The 22,238-nt window shown below is 47.8% G+C and overlaps 2 protein-coding genes across 5 annotated transcripts in view; both read left to right on the forward strand.

Moving 5' to 3' along the window:
• Positions 1-536: 536 nt before the first annotated feature.
• EIF2B5 (eukaryotic translation initiation factor 2B subunit epsilon) lies at positions 537-19,294 on the forward strand. The gene is made up of 16 exons (XM_027750993.2): positions 537-689; positions 1,806-1,930; positions 2,324-2,509; positions 2,594-2,771; positions 4,041-4,121; positions 4,863-4,940; positions 5,021-5,333; positions 5,968-6,113; positions 6,418-6,556; positions 7,179-7,280; positions 7,925-8,032; positions 8,948-9,038; positions 9,807-9,930; positions 14,715-14,840; positions 16,348-16,458; positions 17,530-19,294. The coding sequence occupies exons 1-16, from the start codon at positions 537-539 to the stop codon at positions 17,593-17,595; spliced, it is 2,127 nt and encodes a 708-aa protein (XP_027606794.2). The 3' UTR covers positions 17,596-19,294.
• Positions 19,295-21,743: 2,449 nt separating this feature from the next.
• The window catches only part of DVL3 (dishevelled segment polarity protein 3), a 32,370-nt gene continuing 31,875 nt past the window's right edge, over positions 21,744-22,238 (forward strand). For 2 of the 4 annotated variants that reach the window (XM_039378029.1, XM_039378030.1), the window contains exon 1: positions 21,744-21,926. In XM_039378029.1, the coding sequence (XP_039233963.1) occupies positions 21,760-21,926 (167 nt within the window). In that variant the 5' untranslated portion in view covers positions 21,744-21,759. The remainder of the gene's footprint in view (positions 21,927-22,238) is intronic. The other 2 variants (XM_027750990.2, XM_027750991.2) reach the window with 1 other exon arrangement.

Consider the following 22,238-nt stretch of genomic DNA (forward strand, 5'->3'; position numbering starts at 1 on the left):
CCAAGGGGCCCCCCAAGGGCTGTGGGTTTTGGGGACACCTCCTTGGTGGCACGTGTGAGTGCTGATGTGCGAGTGCTGCCGGGCTGTTCCACACCAAGGCTGTCCTTCGCAGCAGCAGCAGCGTCTGGACACATGGAAATGCAGCACAAACACATCACTGACAGGAAGCGTAGCAAGAAAACATCGCAGCTCCCAAAACCGGGCATCACCGGGGTCGCATCAAAGGACATCCCCCGAGGCCACCGAGGGATGTCTGCGGGGGCATTCAGGCCTTCCCCTGGCGGGTCCTCGGCCATGGCAGGGAGCTGTGCTACTCTTCAGTCGCTCTCTCATCGGGGCACGGCGATAAAACGCCCCTCCCTTGGCCGCGGAGGCGCTGCCGGGTGTGACGAGAGGATTGGCGGGGGGGAGGCAACGAGAAACTCCCGCCCCGCTCCCGCCGGGACGCGCCGCCCCGCGCTGTTGTGTCCCCGCCGGGCGCCCGTCGGCGCTGGCGGCGCGGGCGGAAGCGGAAGCGCTGTGGGCCGCGTGCGGAGATGGCGGCCCGCGGCACCGCGCGGCGCGGGCCGGGCGTGGGGACCGCCCGCGGGCCCGACCCGCAGGACGAGCCGCCGCCGCCGCTCCAGGCCGTGCTAGTCGCCGACAGCTTCAACCGCCGCTTTTTCCCGATCTCCAAGGACCGGCCACGGGTGAGGAATGCCCCCTGGGTGCTGTCACCGGTGCTGCTTGTCCCGGTGTGCGTCGTGCGCGGGCGGCCAGGGCGAGCAGAGGTCTGGCGAGAGGCGAGTGCTCGCCCCGCACTGGGTCGGGAAGAGGCGGCGAGTCCGTCCCGGGCTCGGGCAGCCCCCGCCGAGGCTTTTGCCGCCTCCCCGCGCGCTGCGGAAACCTCTGACAGTTCTCTGTAAACAGAGTTTATGTGTAAGAGTCTTTAAGAGTTTACTTAAGAGTCTGTGAGAGCTTATATCCCCCGCTGGAGAGGCAGCGAGGGTCTAATTGCTGCCCACTCTTCCATATGGCACCGCGCTGCTGGCTTCTCTGTGTGTGGTGCAGGAGCGGCAGCAGGTTTGGACAGGTTCGTTTGTGATAAAGAAACAAAATCTTGGTCCTTGTCAGTAGTGGGTGAAAGAATATGGCCAAAATTGGATGGGGAAAATACTTTAATTATCCGGCTCAGAGGGATGTGTGTTAAAGGAGCATAAAAAGCTTCTGGAGAATTTAGATCTGGACAATTATCTCACCTCGTTTGCTGACTAAATGTTTATGGTGCTCGTAATTATACACGCGAGCTTAGGCCTGAAACAAAGCACCAGAAATTAATTAAAGAATAGTATGAGATCATTCAGTTGTGAATCAGTAACTCAGTTTAGAAGTGTGAGTTGGATGTCAAGTCAAGAGAATACTTGCTTCACTTCAGGTTGGGTTTTTTTTCCCCTTGTTTAATTGTGGACATTTATATTCCTATGGCTTCATCATTCATGTCTGACAGGTTTTTCTTGAAGCAGTTAAAAGCCTGAGTCAGGGAATCAGCACTCTGGGATTTTTTTTTCAGTCTTTGTCATTTATTTGAGTCTTCTTGAAGAGTTTTCTGTTATAACCTCAATTTTTTATGCCCTCCTCTCAGAACTGAAAATCTACACCTATAAAAGATCAGAAATTACCTTTTACTGTTTAGATCAACTCTAAAAGTTTTTTATAAAAGGTGGTGGAGCAGTTACTTCTATTATGTTTCTGGTACTACTGGCGATGTTATATCCTAAAGTTGTAAGGGGCTGTCTATATGCTTTTTGGTTTTGGGTTTTTTTCAGGCTCTTTTACCTATGGCAAATGTGGCCATGATTGACTATACCTTGGAATTCCTAACAGCAACTGGAGTGGAAGAAACTTTTGTTTTCTGCTGTTGGAAGTCAGCTGAGATAAAAGAGCATTTGCAGTAAGAATCTCTTCTTCTTCTTAACTTTATCATAGAAAAGATTTTTCTGTTCTCCAACAAGCCTCAAAGGCCTGACTCGTCCCTCTGAGGAAAACTGCAAGAGATTCCCTTTCGACCCTGGTCTCCTAGCATATCTCAAAAAAGACCGTTCCTCCTGTGTAGGAGGGTGGTTGTGCAGTGTATTGGGGTTGGGTGTTGTGGGACTGCCCCTCAGTTAACCTGCTGTGTGCACAGGGGTGTCCCTGAGCCCGTCGATAGTGGGCTTGCTGTGACAGGATCCTCCTTACCTCGCCTTACGGGTGTGCCATGCACTGGGGCACTGTGTCCTAGTGTGTTCTCTGTAGGAACAGCCTCTTTGTGCCTTCCTGACGTTTCTTTTTTTTCTCCTTGCAGAAAATCCAAGTGGTGCCGCCACACGTCTCCCAACACGGTGCGGTTTGTGACCTCGGACCTGTACCGCTCCCTCGGTGACGTCCTGCGGGACGTGGATGCCAAGTCCCTCGTTCGTTCCGACTTCATTCTCGTCACTGGGGATGTGGTGTCCAATTTCAATATATCCAAAGCCCTGGAGGAGCACAAGTAGGTGCTGCTTGCCTGGTGTGCTGAGGCTCTGGGCTGTAGCTCTCTGAAGAGTGATCTCAGAGTTCTGCCTTCCTTTTTCAGGTTGCGTCGTAAGACGGAGAAGAATGTTTCTGTGATGACAATGATATTCAAGGAGTCCTCCCCTGGCCACCATGCCAGGTGCAAAGAGGATGACATTGTTATTGCTATGGACAGTGCCACAAACCGTGTCCTTCACTACCAGAGAACCCAGGGGCTGAAACGATTCCGCTTTCCTATGGTGCGTCTGAACCTGACGGGTGGAAAAGGGTTGTGGTAGTGAAGCAGCCCATGCAAGGAGGAGATCCTCCTTGAATGTGGGCTGGGGAACAGTTCTTGCTGCTTCTCTTGGAGGAGCAGATGATAGGAAGTAACTTGTGGTAAACTAGCTTTTTTTTTTCCTCAACATATATTTGAGGCTTGGTGAAATTGTGCTGGGGCACACATGCTTGGGACTCATTTCAGTTTGAAAGTGGGGCAGATATATTTCTCACAGTTCAGGTTTTGCCTTTTATTTCCTTTTCACCATGTAAAAGGGAGGGAGATGATCTGTGCTGTCACAGGGGCTCACAAATTGGGATGCATATACCACTGTGCACAGACCATTTTCACAGAATCACAGAATCATTTAGGTTGGAAAAGACCTCTGAGATCATCAAGTCCAACCTTTGACTAATCATCACCTTGTCAAGAAGACCGTGCCACGTCCAGTCATTTCTTGAACACCTCCAGAGATGGTGACTCCACTTCTCTGGGCAGTCCATTCCAACCCTTTCCTTTTGAAGTGTGTTGAGCCTGACTCGGGGTGGAATAACAGCAGGTGCAAGGAGTGGTGCCTCCTATAGTCTCTGCCTGTTCACCTAATAATGTGGTAAATGCTCTGTAAATGTCTGCAGAGGCACTTTCTCCAGTGAGATAGATGGACTATTTTCTTTTTTCAACTTGGAACTAAGGCTGTGATTGTATAGTATTTTCATCCCCAAATCAGTAATCAGGAGGTTGTTTTATGCCTTCAAATGAAAGCACGAATCACTGTAGAACACCCAACTAAACAATAAAAACCAAAAACCCGACACCACCCCAAAAGCCCTTCCTCCCAAAACCCAACAACACAAAACCAGCAAACAGTTGTAAAAAATTTACAGGGGGATTTCGTAGCTGTGAACTATGAAAATTGTATTTTGATTTATCAGATTTTTTTCGTACATTAGTACAGAGACTGAGGTAAAGAGCCTCCTGGGGGAAAAGTGATTGTTGGAAGTACAAGCTGTTTCTTGGAGAGCTGCGGTGTGTAAGGGTGAGGACAGTCTCTACTGACTGACACTCAGCTCTTTGTGTGACCAGGCTGTGCCTGCTAAGCTTGGGTCTAGTGTAGATCATAGATTTCTCTGATCTTCAGAACTTCAGCCACTTTAATAATTCAGTCAGTACTGCCCCTGGCTCATAGAAGGCTTTTGGGGTTCAGTACTGTGTGAGTCACTTGGATCATCTGAATTTTTTCCTCTTTCAGAGTCTGTTCCAGAACTCTATTGAGAACATCGAGGTGCGCCATGACTTGCTGGATTGTCACATCAGCATCTGCTCTCCACAGGTGAGCTCTGCCCTTCCAGGGGTCCAAAATTCAGTCTGCATTGCTCCCTTTGTACTGCTGGTGTGCAGGGGGTGCATGTGGCCTGAGTACTGGGTTTGGAAAACAGAACTCTCAGTGGCTGAGCTGAGAGCCTGGGTGGTCTTGTGGTGCTGCTCTGTGGAACGTATGGGTGCTCAGCCTGTATCTGGCACCCACTGCTTGAGCCCAGGCAGAACTACACAGTGGATGTATCCAGAGACTGGCTGATCTGGCACAGAATGAAACTATTCCAGAAAATAAGTGATTTCATTTTGGATATAGTAACATCTGTGGAACAGAGGTGATGGCTGTGCTGTGGAAAGCTTCAGCACCTGCAGGCTGGTACCATACTAGGGTAACATTCAGGGTTATTCCAGCCAAGCCTCACTAACATCTCTTCCACATCAGATAAAGCTTGTCTGCAGCCTTCCCTTGGGAATTAAACTACAAAGTGAGACTGGGCAGACTGCTTGGAAATGCTAAAGCAATGTTTTGCCCCTTTTGAAAACCAGAATCCGTTCACGGATTCTGGCAGAGGAAGAGGAGATGGGAAGGTCGACATTCCTAGCAGAAGGAGTCAGAGCTTTATTCCAGGCAAGAGCATCACTTTCCTGTATTGTATAACTTGGCTCTCTGAGAACTGCTTAATAGCCACTAACTACCAGGCTTCCCTGGCAACATTTTCTCTAACTATATTATTTCCTTTTATTTGATTTCTGTCAGGTGGCTGAGCTGTTCACAGACAATTTTGACTACCAGACACGGGATGACTTTGTGCGTGGTCTGTTGGTGAATGAGGAGGTAAGGAGAGAGTTGTTACAAGGGAGATCCTATTGCCTTGCCTTAGAGAATCTCCTGATGTTCTCCTGCCTGTCTCCCAGGTCCTGGGGAACCAGATCCATATGCATGTAACGACGGAAGAGTATGGTGCTCATATATGCAACCTGCTAATGTATGAGGCTGTGTGCTCCGACATCATCCGGCGCTGGGTTTATCCTCTCACTCCGGAGATGAACTTCACTGATGACAAGAACCAGAGTTACACGCATTCCAAACACAACATTTACCGAGGGGTGGATGTTAGCCTTGGCCACGGCAGCATCCTGGAAGAGAATGTGCTCATCGGGCAGGGAACGGTCATTGGCAGCAACTGCTCCATCACAAACAGTGTTATTGGGCAGAACTGTAGGATAGGTGAGTACAAGAATGGGGTTCGTGCCAGCCTTGCCAGGCCAGGGCACAGGTTGCTGGGATTTAGTTTTTGATGTGCATTTGGCACTGAGAGGGGATGACAAGTGGGTACTGATTGATTTCTAGTGGGAAGAAAGGAGAAAACCTTGTTTTTCCAGCCGGGGAAATAGATTAAAGTTTTCAGGGTACTACAGTGAAGCTGGAAGCTGAAAAGTACTTCATGGAAATGAGTTGTTTCAGCAATAGAGAATGCATGAACTTTACTGATCTAGAGTTACTACCCACCAAACTCATCCTGCAAATGAGGGACATCTGTTCCCATTTTTGTGAGTTGCTTGGTACTCCTTCCTAGCCTTGGCTGGATTTTCTGGGTTTTTTTGTTATTTGGCTGTGTTTGTCCAAAATCGACATATCAGTTGTTACTCTAAACTTAAGTCTCTGTAGAGAACAAAGTTGTCTTTCAGCTGTGGGTAAGAAGTGGCCGTAGGCCTCTAAGGCAAATTTTTGCCTGTCATCTAACATCCATCGTGCATCAAGGGTGTTGGAATTCAGTGAGATGCTGTCTAGTGGACTCAGCAGTGTGGGAGAGCAGCAGACTGCCTTGCTCAACATATTTGTACTTGGTGCTGTGTAACAGGTGATAAAGTTGTTTTGGACGGAGCTTTCCTGTGGGACAGAGTACACATAGCAGATAATGTGGAGATCCACCATTCTGTTGTCTGTGACGAGGCTGAAGTGAAGGAGAAAGTAAAGCTAAAGCCCCGCTGTGTCCTCTCTTCTCAGGTGAGATGATTTTTGTCTGGTCTGCTTTGTGTCTTCCTTGGCAGGTTACTAAACTTGTACTAGACCATACCAGAATACAGGGCTGCTCCAAGGCTTTTTGCAGGGATGATGACTGTGCTACTCTACCACCTTTTTCTTCCCTTTGTTTGGCTGGGGCAGTGTGGTGTGGGATCTGGCAGTGCTGATGTCTTCAGTTGTACTTGTTAATAAGAGCCTGTCTGGAGCAGCTGTTGTCCCTGCTGGTGGAGGTACATGGGGGTAGTCAGGGTGTTGTTTCATTAAGATATGTTGTACATATTTGCAGGTAGTAGTAGGTCCTGGCATTACTCTCTCTGAGGGCACAGTGATCTCTCTGCACCCCCCAGATGAGGAGGAAGAGGACGATGACCAGTTCAGCGATGATTCTGGTGTGAACAAGGAGGAGAGCAAAGTGAAACTGAAAGGTATGAGAGTCTCTGGCTCCATGCACCAAGGCTGTGCAAGGGCTTTGCCTTCCATGATCTTTTGGAGTCTTTCCCTCCCTCATTCAGCAGAGCCAAGCTGGAACTTAGTGCTGCATTCAGCTTGGAACCTACATGTTTTCATTAAGGCAAGCAAGAATATTCAGCTCAAAGCTGGACAGTGAGATGCACCTCAGTATCCCAGTATTAAAATCTTGGAGGCTCAGGTATATTTCATTTTCCTTCAAGTAGGAGCCCTGTAGGAGACAATTGGAAGATCAAATTGGAAGAGATGTTAAGTTCAAGGCAGTTGCAAGATGTATGTCCTCGTATCTGGACTGTGTCCAAGGGCTTTGTCCTTGTGAAGTACTCTTTTTACAATCTGGGTTTGTCAGGGGATCTAAACACGGTCTGCCGAATGCTGCTGCTGTAGGGAGGAGTAAATCGGTCACTTGTCAAGACAAGTGAGAAGATAAAAGTTGAAATCTGTATGCATCTGCAGGAATCCCAGCTCCCTCTTGAAGGATATTTAGGGACAGTAATGTGCGGGTTATACCAGTTTATTTCAGTTTTGCCTGTAACCAGATCCAGTACATCTATGCTCTGATTGCTGATTCTTTTTCAGGTTACAATAAAAAGGACGTAGGCTCAGAGGGCAGAGGCTATCTCTGGAAACCAGATGACAAGAATGAAGAGGATGAAGAAGAGCAGAGACAAAGCCTATGGGGTGAGGAAAAGTTTAGTGTGGTCACCTGGAGATGAAGAGACAGACCTGTGTTGGGGAAACTGGCCAAGTGGGATGTTGATAGTTGTGTGTAGAGCAAGACTTGAGCTTTGTGAAGCAGACTGGCTCCAGGTAACACCTGTGTGTGGAGGCAAGGTGAGAGGTGAAAGCAATTGGTGGACCAGATTCTCTCTTCCTGTGCTCTGTGGAAGGTGCTTATTAGATAAGTGACTTGCTCTAACATCCAGAGCTATCTGTGCTGTGAATGCTGCACTATGGGGTACTAGGCCCTCCCTCAGAGGGAATATGCTTTGGCTATTCCAGGTGCTGCTGGCTTTCTTCCTGGGAGTGACAGTGTCTGCTGACATTGCTCCATCGTGAGTCAGCAGCCTGCGCAAAATGCATTTGCTTCTATCCCTGTCCTTTGTTGTCTGCCTGCAGACTTTCAAAAAATGCCATTATCCTAGTGCCAGCTGCAGCATTCCCTCTGCAGCAAATCTAATCATCTGGACCTGTAAATAGAAGCTTCCCTGCAAGGACAGATAGTTGCTGACTTGGTTGGGAAGTCCCTAGGACACCTGTTTCCTCATGCACGTGATAGTTGCAGCTTTTGGGTGCTGAATGGCGCGTCTTCTCTTCTTCCTCAGGCCCAGCTATGCATTCAGAGGAAGAGAGCGAGTCAGACAGTGACCTGAGCATGGGCTCTGAGGAGCCAGATAGTCGGGCAGCATCCCCTCAGCTGGATGACATCAAAGGTGAGAGATGGGTGGAAAGAACTATGGTGACTCTGCAGAGATAATGCAATGTGTGAGATTTGTGCTGCTTTCTCTGTGTATATTGGAAAATTTGTGGATGTCTATAATATGCTGTTTCCTGGCTTCACTTTCTGCATATTCTACAGAGGTCTTTAATATTCTCTGTATCCTTGTTGTGTTAACCCAAGGCAGCCAAGGATGAGAAACTAGACAAAGATCCTCCATCTTTCTCATTCCTGATCACTGGGTCTACATGAAAGAGCTCCCTAAATTGTCTGTTTAAATGGCAGTGCTATTGCCTGAACTCAGAGACTGTGGGAAGGTCCAGCAGAGTTTCCCTGTGTGGACAGCTTAGTGCTGTTCTTGATGGAGAATTCAATGTCCTTGTAGGAGCTGCGTCTTTTGGCAGAGATGTTTTGGTTTTCTCTTTTGTTATGTTAAGCTTGTCTGGATTTGAAATGGGTTCAAGCCAAACTGAAAAAAAAAAACCAAAACCAACCAAGTTTTCATGTTGGAATATCTCCCCTAAGGAAATTAAATCAATAGATTTTAGGTTAGAATTCATATCTTTAGTTATGGGAAGATCAGGTTTGTCTGAGCGGGAAGAGCTAGATTGTGAAAGTATAATAGAAATTCCACTCTAAAAGGTTACCTGTAGAGGTAAATAGCTTTGTACTGGTTTCTGTGGATAGATCAATGATTTCTAGGAGGTAGTTTCCTATATTTGCTATATTTGAATTATATCCCATTATTTATAAGCATAGTTGCTGTGGGTTTGTGTCAGCTTACAGAGAACAAATAGACATCAGTGTCAGAATGCTTCCTTTGTGAAGGGCATAGTTCCTTCAGTAATGAGCATTTTGAAGAATCTGTGCTTTTCCCTCACCTCTAACTGCCTGTCCTTTCTTTCATTAGTTTTCCAGAATGAGGTTCTGGGTACATTACAGAGGGGTGAAGAAGAAAACATTTCCTGTGACAACCTGGTCCTGGAAATAAACTCCCTCAAGTGAGTGTTCCCCTAGGGATGCTGTCCCTTATGCTGAATGGTCAAGTTTGACAGCAGACCTGTCAAAAGAAGAGGAGAAACCATATGAATGCTCTTGTTTGATTGTTAAACATTAATTTTATCAGTATGGAGCATGACAAATGCAGCTTAGAGATCATGACTGAATGACAGCAGAAGTTGATTGAGAGCACCAGCTGCATCTGTAGCATCCTTGGTGGTTAGGCTTTTCCTGCCCTGGTTCTGTAAAGAGAGATTGAATTGCTGTTAAGTAACTGTGGACTGAAGAAAGCAAGCCAGTTCTTGGCACAACTGCCTGTGAGTTCACGCAGGGTCTGCTGCTCTGTGCATTGCAGCACTCAGCCAGGTGCCTGCAGCTGGGGCTGTGCTGTGGCTTGTCCACACTGCTTTTACAGCAGCAAGTCTAGAACACATAATCGGAGTGCCTTTTACCTAGTATTTCTCAAATCCAAACCTGTTTCCCTTCTTTTGTGCAAGAGCATTGCTATAGCACTCTGGTAAGTGTGAGGGTGCTATCCTTGCAGCAGTTTGTTCCACTGTGATAGCAGATTTTCAGGACTTGTGGCCTTTGCAGGGCCTGATGTAATGCAAGGTGGTTTTATTGCCTGAATATTTGGAAACCCAATCAACCAAGTAAAAAAACAAGTCTGGAAGATGAAAATCAGATTTTCTGCTGTATCTCTGTGAAGAGCTACAGTCTGCAGATTGATAGTGTGAAATGTTGGGGTGTTTTTGCCTTTTTCATCGTAGATACGCATATAACATTGGCCTGAAGGAGATGATGCAGGTGCTCAGTAAAGTGATCCTGGAGTTCCCACTGCAGCAGCTGGATGCAAACCTGGACTCCCAAAGCTATTTCTCAGCATTACTTCCTGTAAGTCCTGCTCCATTTGACTCTTCTTTGGACTTGTCTCCTAATGTGTAGCCATCCCTTTGTGTGCCCCAGGTAGTTCCTGGCTGAGAAGTCTCTTTGGTTAATCCTGAAGCCAGTTGAACTCCATGAGTTCACGAGCCTCTTCATCTTCTATAGAAGTAAAAGTGAACTGAAACTATTGCACCTGCTTGACAGAACTCGGCTGAGACTGTAGGTGTGGGAGCTCTCCTTCAGTACCTGTGGTTTGTCTCTGTTTCCTGTGTGGGATAGAAGGGCATCGCTGGTGTAGAAGAGAAAAGAAAAGGTCTGTTAGTGATGTCTTTATGGGCTTGCATTCCAGGAACCCTGTTCCAATCTATCTTAAGCCCTGTCCCTGGGGCAGCAAGGGGCACTCCTCTCCCAATGGGATCCTTTCCAAGGTCTTAACTTGTCTGCGTATTGTTGGTGGTGCCAATTTTTTTTTCAGTCAAATGCAAAGGCGCAATATTGTTGTCTTCGTGCAAAGATAGTTCTGCTTTGTCTCTAGAGAGATGGATTGTATGATTGGGTGAGACCAGTTTCAATTTCCTGACTTATAGGAGACAAAATAGGGTAGGATCTGTTCTAAAAAGCAGGCAGTCTTGTCTTAGTGGTTTTGTTGATCCAAGCTGAAGTCACTGTAGTATTTTTGTCTCTTTATTGCCGATTTATGCATTTGACTTTGCAAAATCTACAGGTTACTAAGATGCTCTTTCACAATGAATGAGTCTGACATGTGTTTGGGACAGACTACTTTAATTTTTTTAGGACTCCTTTTATTTTTTGTAGGAGATTGATCTTAAGAGGAACACTAGACTTCCTGCTAATCCTTTCTCTAAGGAAGTGTGTGCTGTCAATTGATGGGGAAGGGAGAAAAGCCAATTCTCCTTTGTGTAGGTGTAAGCATGGTACTTAACACCTCCTGGTGTGGAGATGCCTTCTGCAGGAAACATCCATGTGAACTGATCTGTTTGTGACACGGCTTAGTGAGATTTTGCTGTTCACTCTGTTTAAATTCTTTTTTGCTTTTGTTCATTTTTCCAGAATGTTTTCTTGAATAGCACGTCCTGTCCCGAGAAAAGAGAATTGAAGGGGATGACTGAAGGAAATGTTGGAGCAGATGTTAGATTCTAAGTGGAAAGCACTACATCTAGACAACAGCTTGTGTGGAATTGGTAGCTGTGTAGGATGTTAGATTTTTTTGTCCCAGCTAGGATATGGCATCTCTTTCTGTCTCCCAGGTTGGGCTCCTAATCTAGCATGAGTGGAACAGGAGAACTTCACTGCAGCACCCAGTCAGAAGACGTTCTAAGTCTGGAATGAAAAAGATAAATGCCTGAAGTTTTGTGTAATTGCCCAAAACCTCTTTAGAAGCTAAAGACAATGGACGTACGTGAAGGGCTTACCTCTGTGTAACTTTGTCCATGTATATGTCATCAAAGGAAAGCTGGTGCTCATGTTTAACAGCTGAGACAGCAAAGCAACTCACCTTTAGTGAGACGCAATAGTAATCTAAATCTTATATTCAGGGAGACTGTGCCCCATGTCATGGGCAGGTGGAATTTCTCTAGGCAGGGAATTGTGTTGATTTATGAAACACAGATGATTAATCCAGACATTGCTGGTCTTCCAGGGCAGCAGCTTTGTGTATTTACCAGCAGTGCTCTGAAGAGAACAGTTCTTCAGGCAGATGATGTACAGCATCTGAAACTGTGGCTTTTCTGCAACTTGTGGTTCCCTAGTTAGTAAACAGTACACTCCATTAATTTACTAAATCTTACACTCTGGGAATCCCAAGCACTGGCTTGGTATAGGTTAGTATATAATGGAAGCACGTGGCTGAAATGTGCAGCTAAAATTGCTTCAGGCAATAGCGGTATTGGGCTGAGCTCTGCTCATGATGGTGCAGATATGGCAAAATCTTATTTTGTATGAGGTGGAGATACTTGCATTCTGAGAGTGGTGGATATCAGAAGCCCACTGAACCTTGCAGAACTGTTTTATGTTTCTCCCTCTCTTTGTAGCTCAGCTTTTTTCTAAGAGATGCTGAAGGAAGATGGGTTGCTTGTGTAAAACCAATGGTGGAACAGTCCCAGACAGTTCAGGAGGGGAAATTGTGGAAATGCCATAGTTATGATGTATGGTTTGACTTGAAACCATAGTATGTGCTCTGAAGTGATGGCTTCCAAGCACGAAGCTCTTAAGTGTTGCAGCAGTTTTAGGAAACAAGCAGCCGGTAAAGGATATGCCCATGGGTGCGTTTTTCAGATGAAACAGGGAGGCTTGAGAAATAGAGGTATCCAGTTTGATGTATGCCAGGTGTCTTGTTCAGCTCTTGCACAGGATGTGGAGCAGAGACTTTTCCTAGAACTGTAGACAGGGATTCTGTAACGTTGTGCAAGTGAACACAACATGAGATTGCTTATATCTGGGGCCAAAATGGATCTCTGCTTTCACTGAAGCCCTCTATGGTGATCAGCACAGATGTTCTTGTGGTGTAACAGGTTGGAATTATAGTTTTGTCCCTTATGTTTTGCATGTACATCATGATGGTGTTCTGTGCTGGGGGTAGATGTAAAATAGTTTTAGTGTCAAGACTGTCCTTCTGACAAGAGAACAGGATCACAAACCTCTTTGAGGTTTGAATTTGTGATGAATCAACCTGTCAGAGGGATTTTATTGCTTTCTCCGGACTGTAGATTGTTTTGAGGATTTACCTGGGTAGAGTCAAAGCCTGGAAAGTTATAGTATTGTCCATAAGGCTCTCTGTCAGGTATCTTTTCATGCTTTTCAGTGTTTATCAAATCAAAAATAATTGCAAGCTTCTAATTATCCAGTTCAGAGTTTTCGTGATCTCCCCAAATGGCCTCTCTGGTCATATAGGCTCAGAGAATGTTTTTACTGGGACCTGAGCCCTCCTTTCCCCAGTAGCACCAGCTACACTGCAGTGCATGTTCTCAGCCTGAGATGGTATATTTTTTTCTCCTTTCCCTTTCCCAGCAATAGGCATGCTGGATTGAGTCCTGGAGTTGTGAGTGTTTATAGCTCTACCTTCTTTATAAATAACTTACTTTCAGAAACTCAACAGCTTCTGTCAACAGAAAGGTATTACAAAGTGTTTTTGAGCCTGGAAGGAACTGGATAGTAGCTTTACTACATTTGAGGTGAAGATTCTGAAGAATAATAAAATTACAGGAGATGGTGTAGAGGAGGAGAAGAGTATCTAGGATTAAACATTTTGCTAAAGGCTAAAATACTTTGGAAATATGCCACACAACCCTCATTTTTTTGTTGTGACACCGTTATGATTAGAATCATTCTGTGCTATTACTGTTGTTCCTTGAGCCAGTTGATGTAGTACTATACAAATCAGTTTGTTTATACTAATCCCCTCCTTTGTTTCTGCTTGAGGCATGCAAATTCTGGCCTGGTTGCGTAGAAAATATGTCTGAAGAAGTGATGGAATGTAGTACCATGGAGTAGATGAGCACTGTTTCCTAGCACAGGCTGTCTTTGGTAGTCCACACTGGCCTGAACCATCACCACAGTCTGGGTTTTGCCCCTGCTGTGTGTCCTCTAGCTCTCCCTCTGTCAGGGCTACTGCCTGTTAACAATTGTCCTGGACAGAATAATGCTGATTAACCCCGAGTGTAGGTGACTCAGAGCTCCTTCATCACACCCCAAGCCCCTGTGAATTAAATGTTTCCCTGAAAAACAGACCAGATATGTTCTATAAGGAGATACTGCTGAAGGCACAGCAAAACAGTGTATATGTACAGGTGTGCCAGGGATGTAGTTGCAGGATCATCTGCTGTTGAATTACTCCATTTAATAAGATATGTAACTGATTTAATTTCCTGCAGTGTTTTTGTAGAATGATCTGGTCATGATGTGGCAGAATTTTTGTACTTTATCCGAGTTCTGATACCTTTTAAAATTGTTATGGACAGGGATCTAAGTATTACCTCCTGTCCCCAATTCAGGTCAGTCTGTGCTGCTTTGCAGAGCTCCCAGCTGCTTGCTTCCCAGATACGTGCAACAACTGAAAGAGCTATGGAGGACTTGGACAGAAATATTATTTGAAGAGGCAGCACCAAAATCATGAAACTTAAGACTTCATAAAAAATAAGCCTTGGAGGAGAGAACTGAGATCAGCTAATAGTGTAACAATTTCTTGCCCTTCACCCTTCCCACCCGTTCCCTGCAGCAGACTCCAGGATCCAAGCAAGCCTGTAGGCACACAGCAGACGTGTGACTTGCAGTCAGGGGCTGCTCTGCTGTGTTCCTGTTTCAGGGGTAGCTGTTTTTCACTGTTCACTTCCTCTCAGCTGGTAATTATCCTGACACTGTTTTTTTCTGTGTTTTCTTACTTGTTCTTCCACTTTGAAGGAAAATTCCACTGAAATGTCAAATGCTCTGTTGGGGGGAAGCTTTGAGTAGCATATATGTGTCTCTCCTTATTGGTCTGCTGTGATTTGCTTTAAATACCAGATTCCATTGAACACATTTATTGTGATGATCTGGTATTCATCCGGAGAGGCAAAAACAAGAAAGCTAACGGATGTCATCAAAGCTGCTTAGTAAAACCAGGTCCTGTCTGCATGTGTGCAAATGGACAGAGTGGGGTAAATACATGAAGGGGTCATTTGAATGGTTTCTTAAAATGCATCCCTGAGCCAGTTTCTTAGTGCAGCACAGCTGAGAAACAGGGCTGAGTGCACCCGTCCATCTCAGCTCAGGAGCTCTTCTGTGTTTTCCCCCTGCAGCTGTTGAAGAACTGGACCCCGTTGTTTAAGAACTACATAAAACGAGCATCAGATCACTTGAATGCCTTATGTGCCATTGAGGAATTCTTCCTGGAACATGACAGTCTCTGTGCATCAATAGCTAAAGTGAGTATCTGCTCCCAAATCTGAGGACCTGTTTTTGCTGGATTCACGGTGAAATGCATCCTATTTGCATCATCAGCTTGTCTGCTTTAGAGGAGAGAATTTTGGGGTCTCAGTGGAGAGGGCGTGTAGGAAATCCATCTATAACAATTTCCTTTAAGAAAAAAATGTACTGTGTCTGCCTGTGCCTCTGAGGGAGCACAGCTGAGGGTGAGTATTAATTACCAGCCTGCAGCCTGCAGGGAGCTATTATTTTGCAGCTTCTAACCTCGATGCCCTTGTTCTGTGACACTGGAAGAGGCGAGGCCAGAGGCTTGCTTTAGGAAGAGCTTTACTTCATTTGTCTGTCTGTGGTCCCTGCTAAATGGCCTATCCTGATTTAGAGCACAAAACAAGCAAACCTGGGAATCACAGATTTTATTTGGGCTGAGCTAATTATGAAACTAGAAATAAAGAGAAGCTGACATGGCTGATTACCTGTCTCCCCGTTTCTGAGAGTTTTCAGTATATTCCTCCTCACCCTCCTTCACAAATACTTTGTCCCTGCATTTGTTCTTCCCTATCACATGAAGAGCATTTGACTTGGATTGCAAGTCTTTCCTTTAGCAGCAACTCAGGAAACCTCTGTCTTTTTTGGAAGAGCTCTCCTAGAGCCTACTTAACTCTTGGTTCCTCAAGAAAGAGTAATCCTAACTTCTACCAGTGGTTCTAGCTGATGGCAAACCACTTAGGACTGGAGCCAAAAGCCTTCAGTTTGGTGAGCCAAAATGTCCTTGAATTACAGCAATTGTTTGGCATGTGTCCATTGTTCTAGGGGCCTGAGTTTCCCTGGAGGCTGGGAATTGAAGTGACACTTTATATTTGGAGTTGGCAGCCAGCTTTGTTAGTGCTCTGCTGCAAGGAGACCGACTGCAAAGTGCCTGCTCTGCCTGAGCACAAAGGCACCCTGAGAAAGCCTGATTGTGTCTCCTCCTCGCTCACAGGGCAGGGGCTTGAGCTGATGAATGACCAATTGCTTTGACACCTGCCATAAGGCACTGCTAAGATGGAGCTGGCAGGAGGAGGGAGCCTGGGGCAGAGCTGCATAGGTTCATGCTCTTCTGCACACGTCCCTGTTGTGTGTATGTGGGCCTGCATCAGCTGCTTGTTAGATCTGCTTTGGGGAGGGGTTTGGGTTGCTTTAAAAAGAGAACTTAAGTAACATCTTGAACTGACATCCTCTGTGGCCGTTTGTTGCCCAGGGCCCTCATAGCCATCATCCACAGAGCTGAAGCTGATGGGGCTTGAACTTCAACTCACTATGTGTCATAACATTTAACTGTCAGGAGCATAAGGCTTGGTAGGAGAAGCACAGTTATTTTTAACAGTAAAAGGAAAATGAAGCAGACTGAGTGCCTTCTGTTGAAGATGTAGCTGAGAGACACAGATTACGTGCAAATTTTGTAGTTGAACGTGAGCTAGTCCCAAAAGATCTTATAGGAAGCCTGTTGCTCTTTTCTAATTGATGCAGGTGTTGATGACATTTTACCAGCTGGAAATTCTGGAAGAAGATGTAATTCTCAATTGGTTCTCTTTGCGGGACACGTCTGACAAAGGAAAGCAGCTTCGGAAAAACCAGCGGGTAAGTCCCAAAGGTGTTTGAAGAGGCCGTGGTGGGGGAACAGAGAGACAACAGCTGTTGAAAGAAACTTTGAGTGGAGTTTGGTGCGACTGTCACCTTCTGTGGAGCAGCTGCCATTACGTGGTAGGCCAAGAAACACACCAGCGCACTGAACATTAAGCAACACAACTTTGTTCTCCAGAACAGACGTTTCTGTGCATTCTGCCACAATCATCCTGTTTGGATGACGAATGGAAGTAATAGGATTGTTTCTGGTGTGCTCCCTGTAGCACGAGGCCAGCACTTTCTGGAGTAGCAGCACAGCTTCTCTAAGCCAACACCCATTTGAAATGGGCTTTAGGCCAATGCCCTGTGTGCTGGCCCCATGCAATTCCTTTGAAGCTTTCATTCCTGGCTCACCAGTCCCTTTGCATATATTTCTAAATGTTTGCTGTACCGAGTGGTTTCATTTGGCTTCTGTTGCAAGGAGTGTATAAACTTCCCTCCTCCATCAGGCAGAACTTTGTGCTGCAGTTTGGCTGAGCCCTGTTCCAGTCCTCCTCCCTGGATCTGGAAGAGTAGCAGGGGGAAAAAGCCATCTCTGCAAAGGTTTTAAACAAAACTGTTCTTCAAAGTCAGCTATTAGTATAGGTCAGCAGTGCTTTCAGCTGCTTGTTCAAGCCCAGTTAAAAGGTAAAATGAGCTGCCTTTTTAATAGCAGTTTCTCAGGGAGTAGTTTTTTTCCCAGCAGAGTTTTCCTAACATGTCTTAGCTAAGGTGCAGCTGTCATCTCTTTGCCCTCAAGCTCTGAAAAACTCTGAAACTTTTGTCTTTTTGCTAAGTGTTGTGGGGATTGTCTGACTGGAGGAATCTCCTTCAGGAATTTAGTCTGCATTTGTCTGTGGCATCCCAGTTGTTTTTCACCTAACTGTCTCCCTCTCCCTCAATCTGTCTCAGTTTCTATGTCTTCTGGAAACACTTTCTCTTTCTTGTGTATGATAGTGATGATCACTCACACAATGTATTTGTTGAGCATTTGCAGCATCTCTTTGGTGTCAGTTGTTGCCCAATTATGTATCATTCTTTCTGCAGCTCCAGAAGTTTATCCAATGGCTGGAGGAGGCAGAGGAGGAGTCGTCTGATGGCGACCAAGACTGACGTGGTGGCTCAGCATGAGAAAAGGCTCTCACTGCCTTTCTGGGCCGAGTGGGCAGGGCAAGATCAATGCCAGTGCATGGTGTGTAGATGTGAGGCCTGACATCGAAGTGACTGACAATCCCATCATCAATTCAGTTGTGTGTTCCCAAACTTCACCACTTCCCTCCCTCCCTCACTTGCACACCTTATGTTGCAACCCAGTGTAAAAACCATAAGGGAAAAGCAGGAGGTGGTGATACCTAAAATCCCTCTGGAACCTGGATATGATATACTATAAGCTATCTTTGAGGAGGTCCTTGTTACTAATACAAAGGGAACGAGGAGATGCAAATGCATATGATGCCCATTTAGATCTAACCATCGGGATTGTTGAAGAATGGTCATGCAGCTAAGGTGTTTGGAGTCATTGTTGCTTTTGGAGCTAAGAGAACTCCTGCTGAAGAGACACTGGCAAGGTTGGTGAGTAAGAGCATGTGGATTAGGATCTGGAGTGCAGGACTGGGATTCAGGAGTTCCTGTGCCTGGAGAAGATGCAATTGTATGAGGATGCCCAAGGCATTTTGCAGCCTAGAAGGCACTTCTGTGATCTTTCCAAAAGGGAAAATCTCTTGCCATCTGCCATGCTAGGATCTAACACGAGGTTGCACAGTGGAGTTGGTAAAACCATGTGTTTCCCCTGCTGTAGAACCGGGGATGGTGTGTGTCAGCTCCCTGGGTGGGGTTGGCTAGCAGTGGATGTGCACTGGCCGGTGAAATGCCGTGCAGGTCGACACATCTTACATGTGATCCGTCTTCTGTGCACCCCAGCTTAGCAGACATGTTTTAGAGAAGTGTCTGTTTCTTTATTTTTTTTTTTTATAAAAAGGGAGCAGAGGTGCCTGGCTCCTCCCGCTGCACCAACTACACTTGTGTTTTGCTCCGGGGGGCACTGACTGCACCAGCTGCTTTGAAGAGGATGCAAGTTCCTAAATTCTGCTCCAGCGTGAAAAGGAGTGAGTGGTATTTCCTTCAACAGCACGTGGTCTGTGTATCCACATGATTTCAGTTATACAAGCTTGCTTACTTCATGTCCTTTTATTTATTTGAAAACTTCCCTCAGACAGCAGGGAAAGTGCTGCAAACCCACTGTGAAGTTCTGCAGCCGCAGAGCAGCTCGGCAAGCAGCAGGGAGCGAGTGTGCCTCTGGCACTTTGTTGCCAGCACAGACAATATGTGGCAGCAGTAAGGCCTTTAAGAACAGCTTCCTTGAAGTGTCGCCGTGCTGTGTTCTTCCCTGCTCTCAAAGAACAGAGCAAAAAGGGCACAGCGAGCATCAGCGTGTCTTCATAGGTGGGTTATTTGTTGGATGTGCTGACCTTGCCTCTGCCTCTTCAGGAGGAGCATGGAATAAATCCTTTGCAGGGGGAAATGCACTGGAGCTGCCCACTCAGGATATATTTACTTGGCTGTTCCGTGGTGCCACAATTGTCAGTGAGGGGACAGCATTGGAGACCAGGGATACTGCCTCTTAAAAGCTGATGTGCAGGCAGGGCGATCTTGTGCACTCACTATCAGTTGCCAGGATTGTGCATAAATGTCCTTGTTTTCTGACATTGCAAACTCAGTCTTGTAAATGTTGGGGAAATAGTTGGTATCTGAATTTTCTGTATCTGCCAATATTTAATTCAGGGAGCAAATAAAACCTATCCTGGTGTTACCAGCTTGTTTGCTTTTTTTTGCCTTGGGATTTTATGTCTCCAGTTGTGGTACATGCCTGAGCAGGGCTTTGTGTGTAAGCTAAATAACTCATCGCTACTTTCTCCTGAAGAGATTTTAAGCACACAATAGACAGGTGGGGAAATCAGCAGAGCATTGAATTGGTGTGTTCATTGATAACTCACGTTTACAACTAGAGAACAGTTCTGAACATAGAATCCTGAAATGGGTGAGGTTTGGTTTTGTACAGGATTATGTTGCAAAGATGAACCTTAAATCCAATGAAACCTGTTATCATTTGTCATTTTGAGAATTAGTGGGAATGCTGGCTGATAGGCACTGCACTGTGCTCTCCTGATGCTGGGGAGTAGGAACTGGCAGAGAGGGGGAAGGACAGCAACAGAGCTCTTAATAAAACCATTTACAAAACAGCTGCAATACTTGGTAACAAAGGTGTCTAATGTGTGGGATACAGGCTCCAAGGTGCACCCACAGCTATGCTGGGAAGTGGGCAAGGGAGTGGCCCTGTCAGGGGCTGACTAGGATTCTTTACCTTGTGCCTGCTTTTGGGTCAGGGAAGTGTTGTAAAACAACTTTCAGATTTGCTCTGTCAGGATTGACACAGGAAGAAGCACCTTAAACTAAACTTTTCCATTCTGAGCTGGATTCTTCTTTCCAGGTACACCAGCTTTTACCACAGAGCTCCAGGCATGAGGAAATGACAATTTTCTAAGAGCTGATGTGGAAATACGGGAGAGCCTTACCCTACTTACAACTCCTGCTTACATGAGGACTTCCCTTGAATTTTTTTTATTTTTTTTTTCCAGTTTAGTGTCAGGTTCTTCACCCAGTCTAGCAGTGCTGCCCAGGTAATTGCTAGCATGCCTGTAGGAGTCGGTAATGCAGGAGGAGACTGTTTAGCTCAGCCTGCCTGCTAGCCGGAGGAGCTTGGCTCTGTTCCCTAGAGGATCTCTCTGGCTCCTTTCCTACTGCAGGGGAGTCTGGTGCTGAGGGCTGGTGATCTGGTCTCATGCCCTGTGCAGGCCCATGGCGTGGTGCTTCCTCTGCATTTGTTCCCTCTAATCTGGGACAGTGTGAGGCGGTTCTTGCCCTTCCTAGTGGTGGGTGTTCCCAAAGCTCCATCCACCCCAGCTTTGCTCTCAGCCACAGCTCTGGGAAACTGCTGATGGAGACGGTTCCTTGGTGCCCTTTGGGTGCTTCAGAGGTGTCTGAAGGGGAAAACAGCCAGCCCGGGACTGCTGCAGCACAGAGGCAAGTCCTGGGGACTGGGATCACAGTGCTGAGGACTGCAAGTAAGAGAGAGATGGGGTCGGGGGACAGAGAGGATAAGGAAGAAATCTCAGAGCCAAGGGGGTTTCACAGTTGAAGAGGCCACAGTATGTGGGAAAGGAGAATGTTCATGAAGAGTAGAGGAGGGAGTCTGCTTGGTGAGGAAAAGAGGCTTAGGAAACTTGAAGGGAGGGACGTTGTGGTGTCCAATGCCTGACTACTGGGGATAGTTGTTGTTTGGTGACAGTGTTCAGAGGGAAGCCACAGCTGGGGGGGAACTGGGGCGGGAGGTAGTCCCTGTGTGTGGTGGCCATCAGAGACACAGTACGGGGAGTTCAAAGGGGTCTGGACATGGGAGGACAGGGTAGAGCAGGATGTACCTCATATTCTGTAAGCTGTACTCAAGGGGCCTGTAGCTATATGGTATGAGGAGCATGGGGAAGGTTGAGAGGTGTGTGATAAAGGACTTGGGCTGTAGAAATGGAAAGGGAGGCCTGTGGTATGGACATGAGAAGCAGTGGAAGTTGTGAAGCAGCATCAGTGGGTGTTAAGAGGGGGAGAAAGCTGAATGGGAGTGGGGAGCCTGGGAGGGGTACATGGGCACAAACCAGCTGGGACTGGGAATGTGGGTGCGTGGGGAGTGCCAGGCTGTGTGTGAGACGACGTGGATGTAAAGGACAAACCCAAACGCCCCCACAGGCGCTGGGGCTGGCGGTGCGCGCTCCCGGGGGCCACGCACTCAGCCGAGGCACAGCAGGGGCGGACGGGGCCAGTTCCAGCTGGGGGTGGGTCTCCTATGGGTGCGGGGTCTGGCTTGGGGCAGGGTCTGGGCCGACCCTCCCGGGGTGCCCGCTGAGCCCGGTCTCGTTCTATCGCGGTCCCGGTGCCGGTCCCGTTCCATCGCGGTCCCGGTGCCGGCCCGCGCAGCCCCGCGGGGCGCCGGTTCCGGTTCCGGCGGGGCCGGGGCGGCGGGCGGGGCGGGGCCGTCGGGCCGAGCCTGCGCCGTGCGGGCGGGCGGCGCTGGGACCCGCAGAACAAGGGGCGCGGGGGGCCCGGGCGTGCGGAGGCCGCAGCTGGGCCGGGGCGCGGGCAGGGGCCGGGCCGGGGCCGGGGGTCCGCGCCGGGGCGGAGGAGGCGGCGGAGGCGCGGGCGGGGGCCTGGCGGCCGGGCAGGGGCGCCATGGCGGCGGCCGAGACGAAGATCATTTACCACCTGGACGAGCAGGAGACGCCGTACCTGGTGAAGCTGCCGATCCCGGCCGAGCGCGTCACCCTCGGCGACTTCAAGGGCCTCCTCAACCGCCCCAACTACAAGTTCTACTTCAAGTCTATGGACGACGACTTTGGGTGAGCGCGGGCCCGGTCTCCGGTCTCCCGGGGCCACGCGTGGAGCCCGGGCCCCGTGGGCCTCCCCAGGGGGCCGCCGGGGGACACTCGCCCCTCTCGGGGCTGGGGCCGGGGCCAGCTCCCCCCTCCGGGACGGCGGGGCCGGGACCCCCGGGGTAGGGAGGTGCCCTGAGGGACTGGCGGTTCGAGTGGTGCCCGGCGTGGGGAGGGGGACCCGCATCCATCCCCCATCCCCACTACCTTGCCTTGGAGCGGGTGGGGATGGTGTCCCCCTTGGGTTCGATCTGCGGGGGACACACCCTCCGTGCGCCC

Source organism: Pipra filicauda, unplaced genomic scaffold (genome assembly GCF_003945595.2).
Source record: "Pipra filicauda isolate LSUMZ 115617 unplaced genomic scaffold, ASM394559v2 scaffold98_size3848907_pilon, whole genome shotgun sequence".
In the NCBI taxonomy this organism is placed as follows: Eukaryota; Metazoa; Chordata; class Aves; order Passeriformes; family Pipridae; genus Pipra; species Pipra filicauda.

Coding starts and splice junctions, on each gene's coding strand:
- EIF2B5 (XM_027750993.2), top strand. CDS start 537: ATGGCGGCCCGCGGCACCGCGCGGCGCGGGCCGGGCGTGGGGACCGCC. Junction 4,122..4,862: donor TCAGCATCTGCTCTCCACAG/GTGAGCTCTGCC, acceptor GATTTCTGTCAG/GTGGCTGAGCTGTTCACAGA. Junction 9,931..14,714: donor ATTTCTCAGCATTACTTCCT/GTAAGTCCTGCT, acceptor TTCCCCCTGCAG/CTGTTGAAGAACTGGACCCC.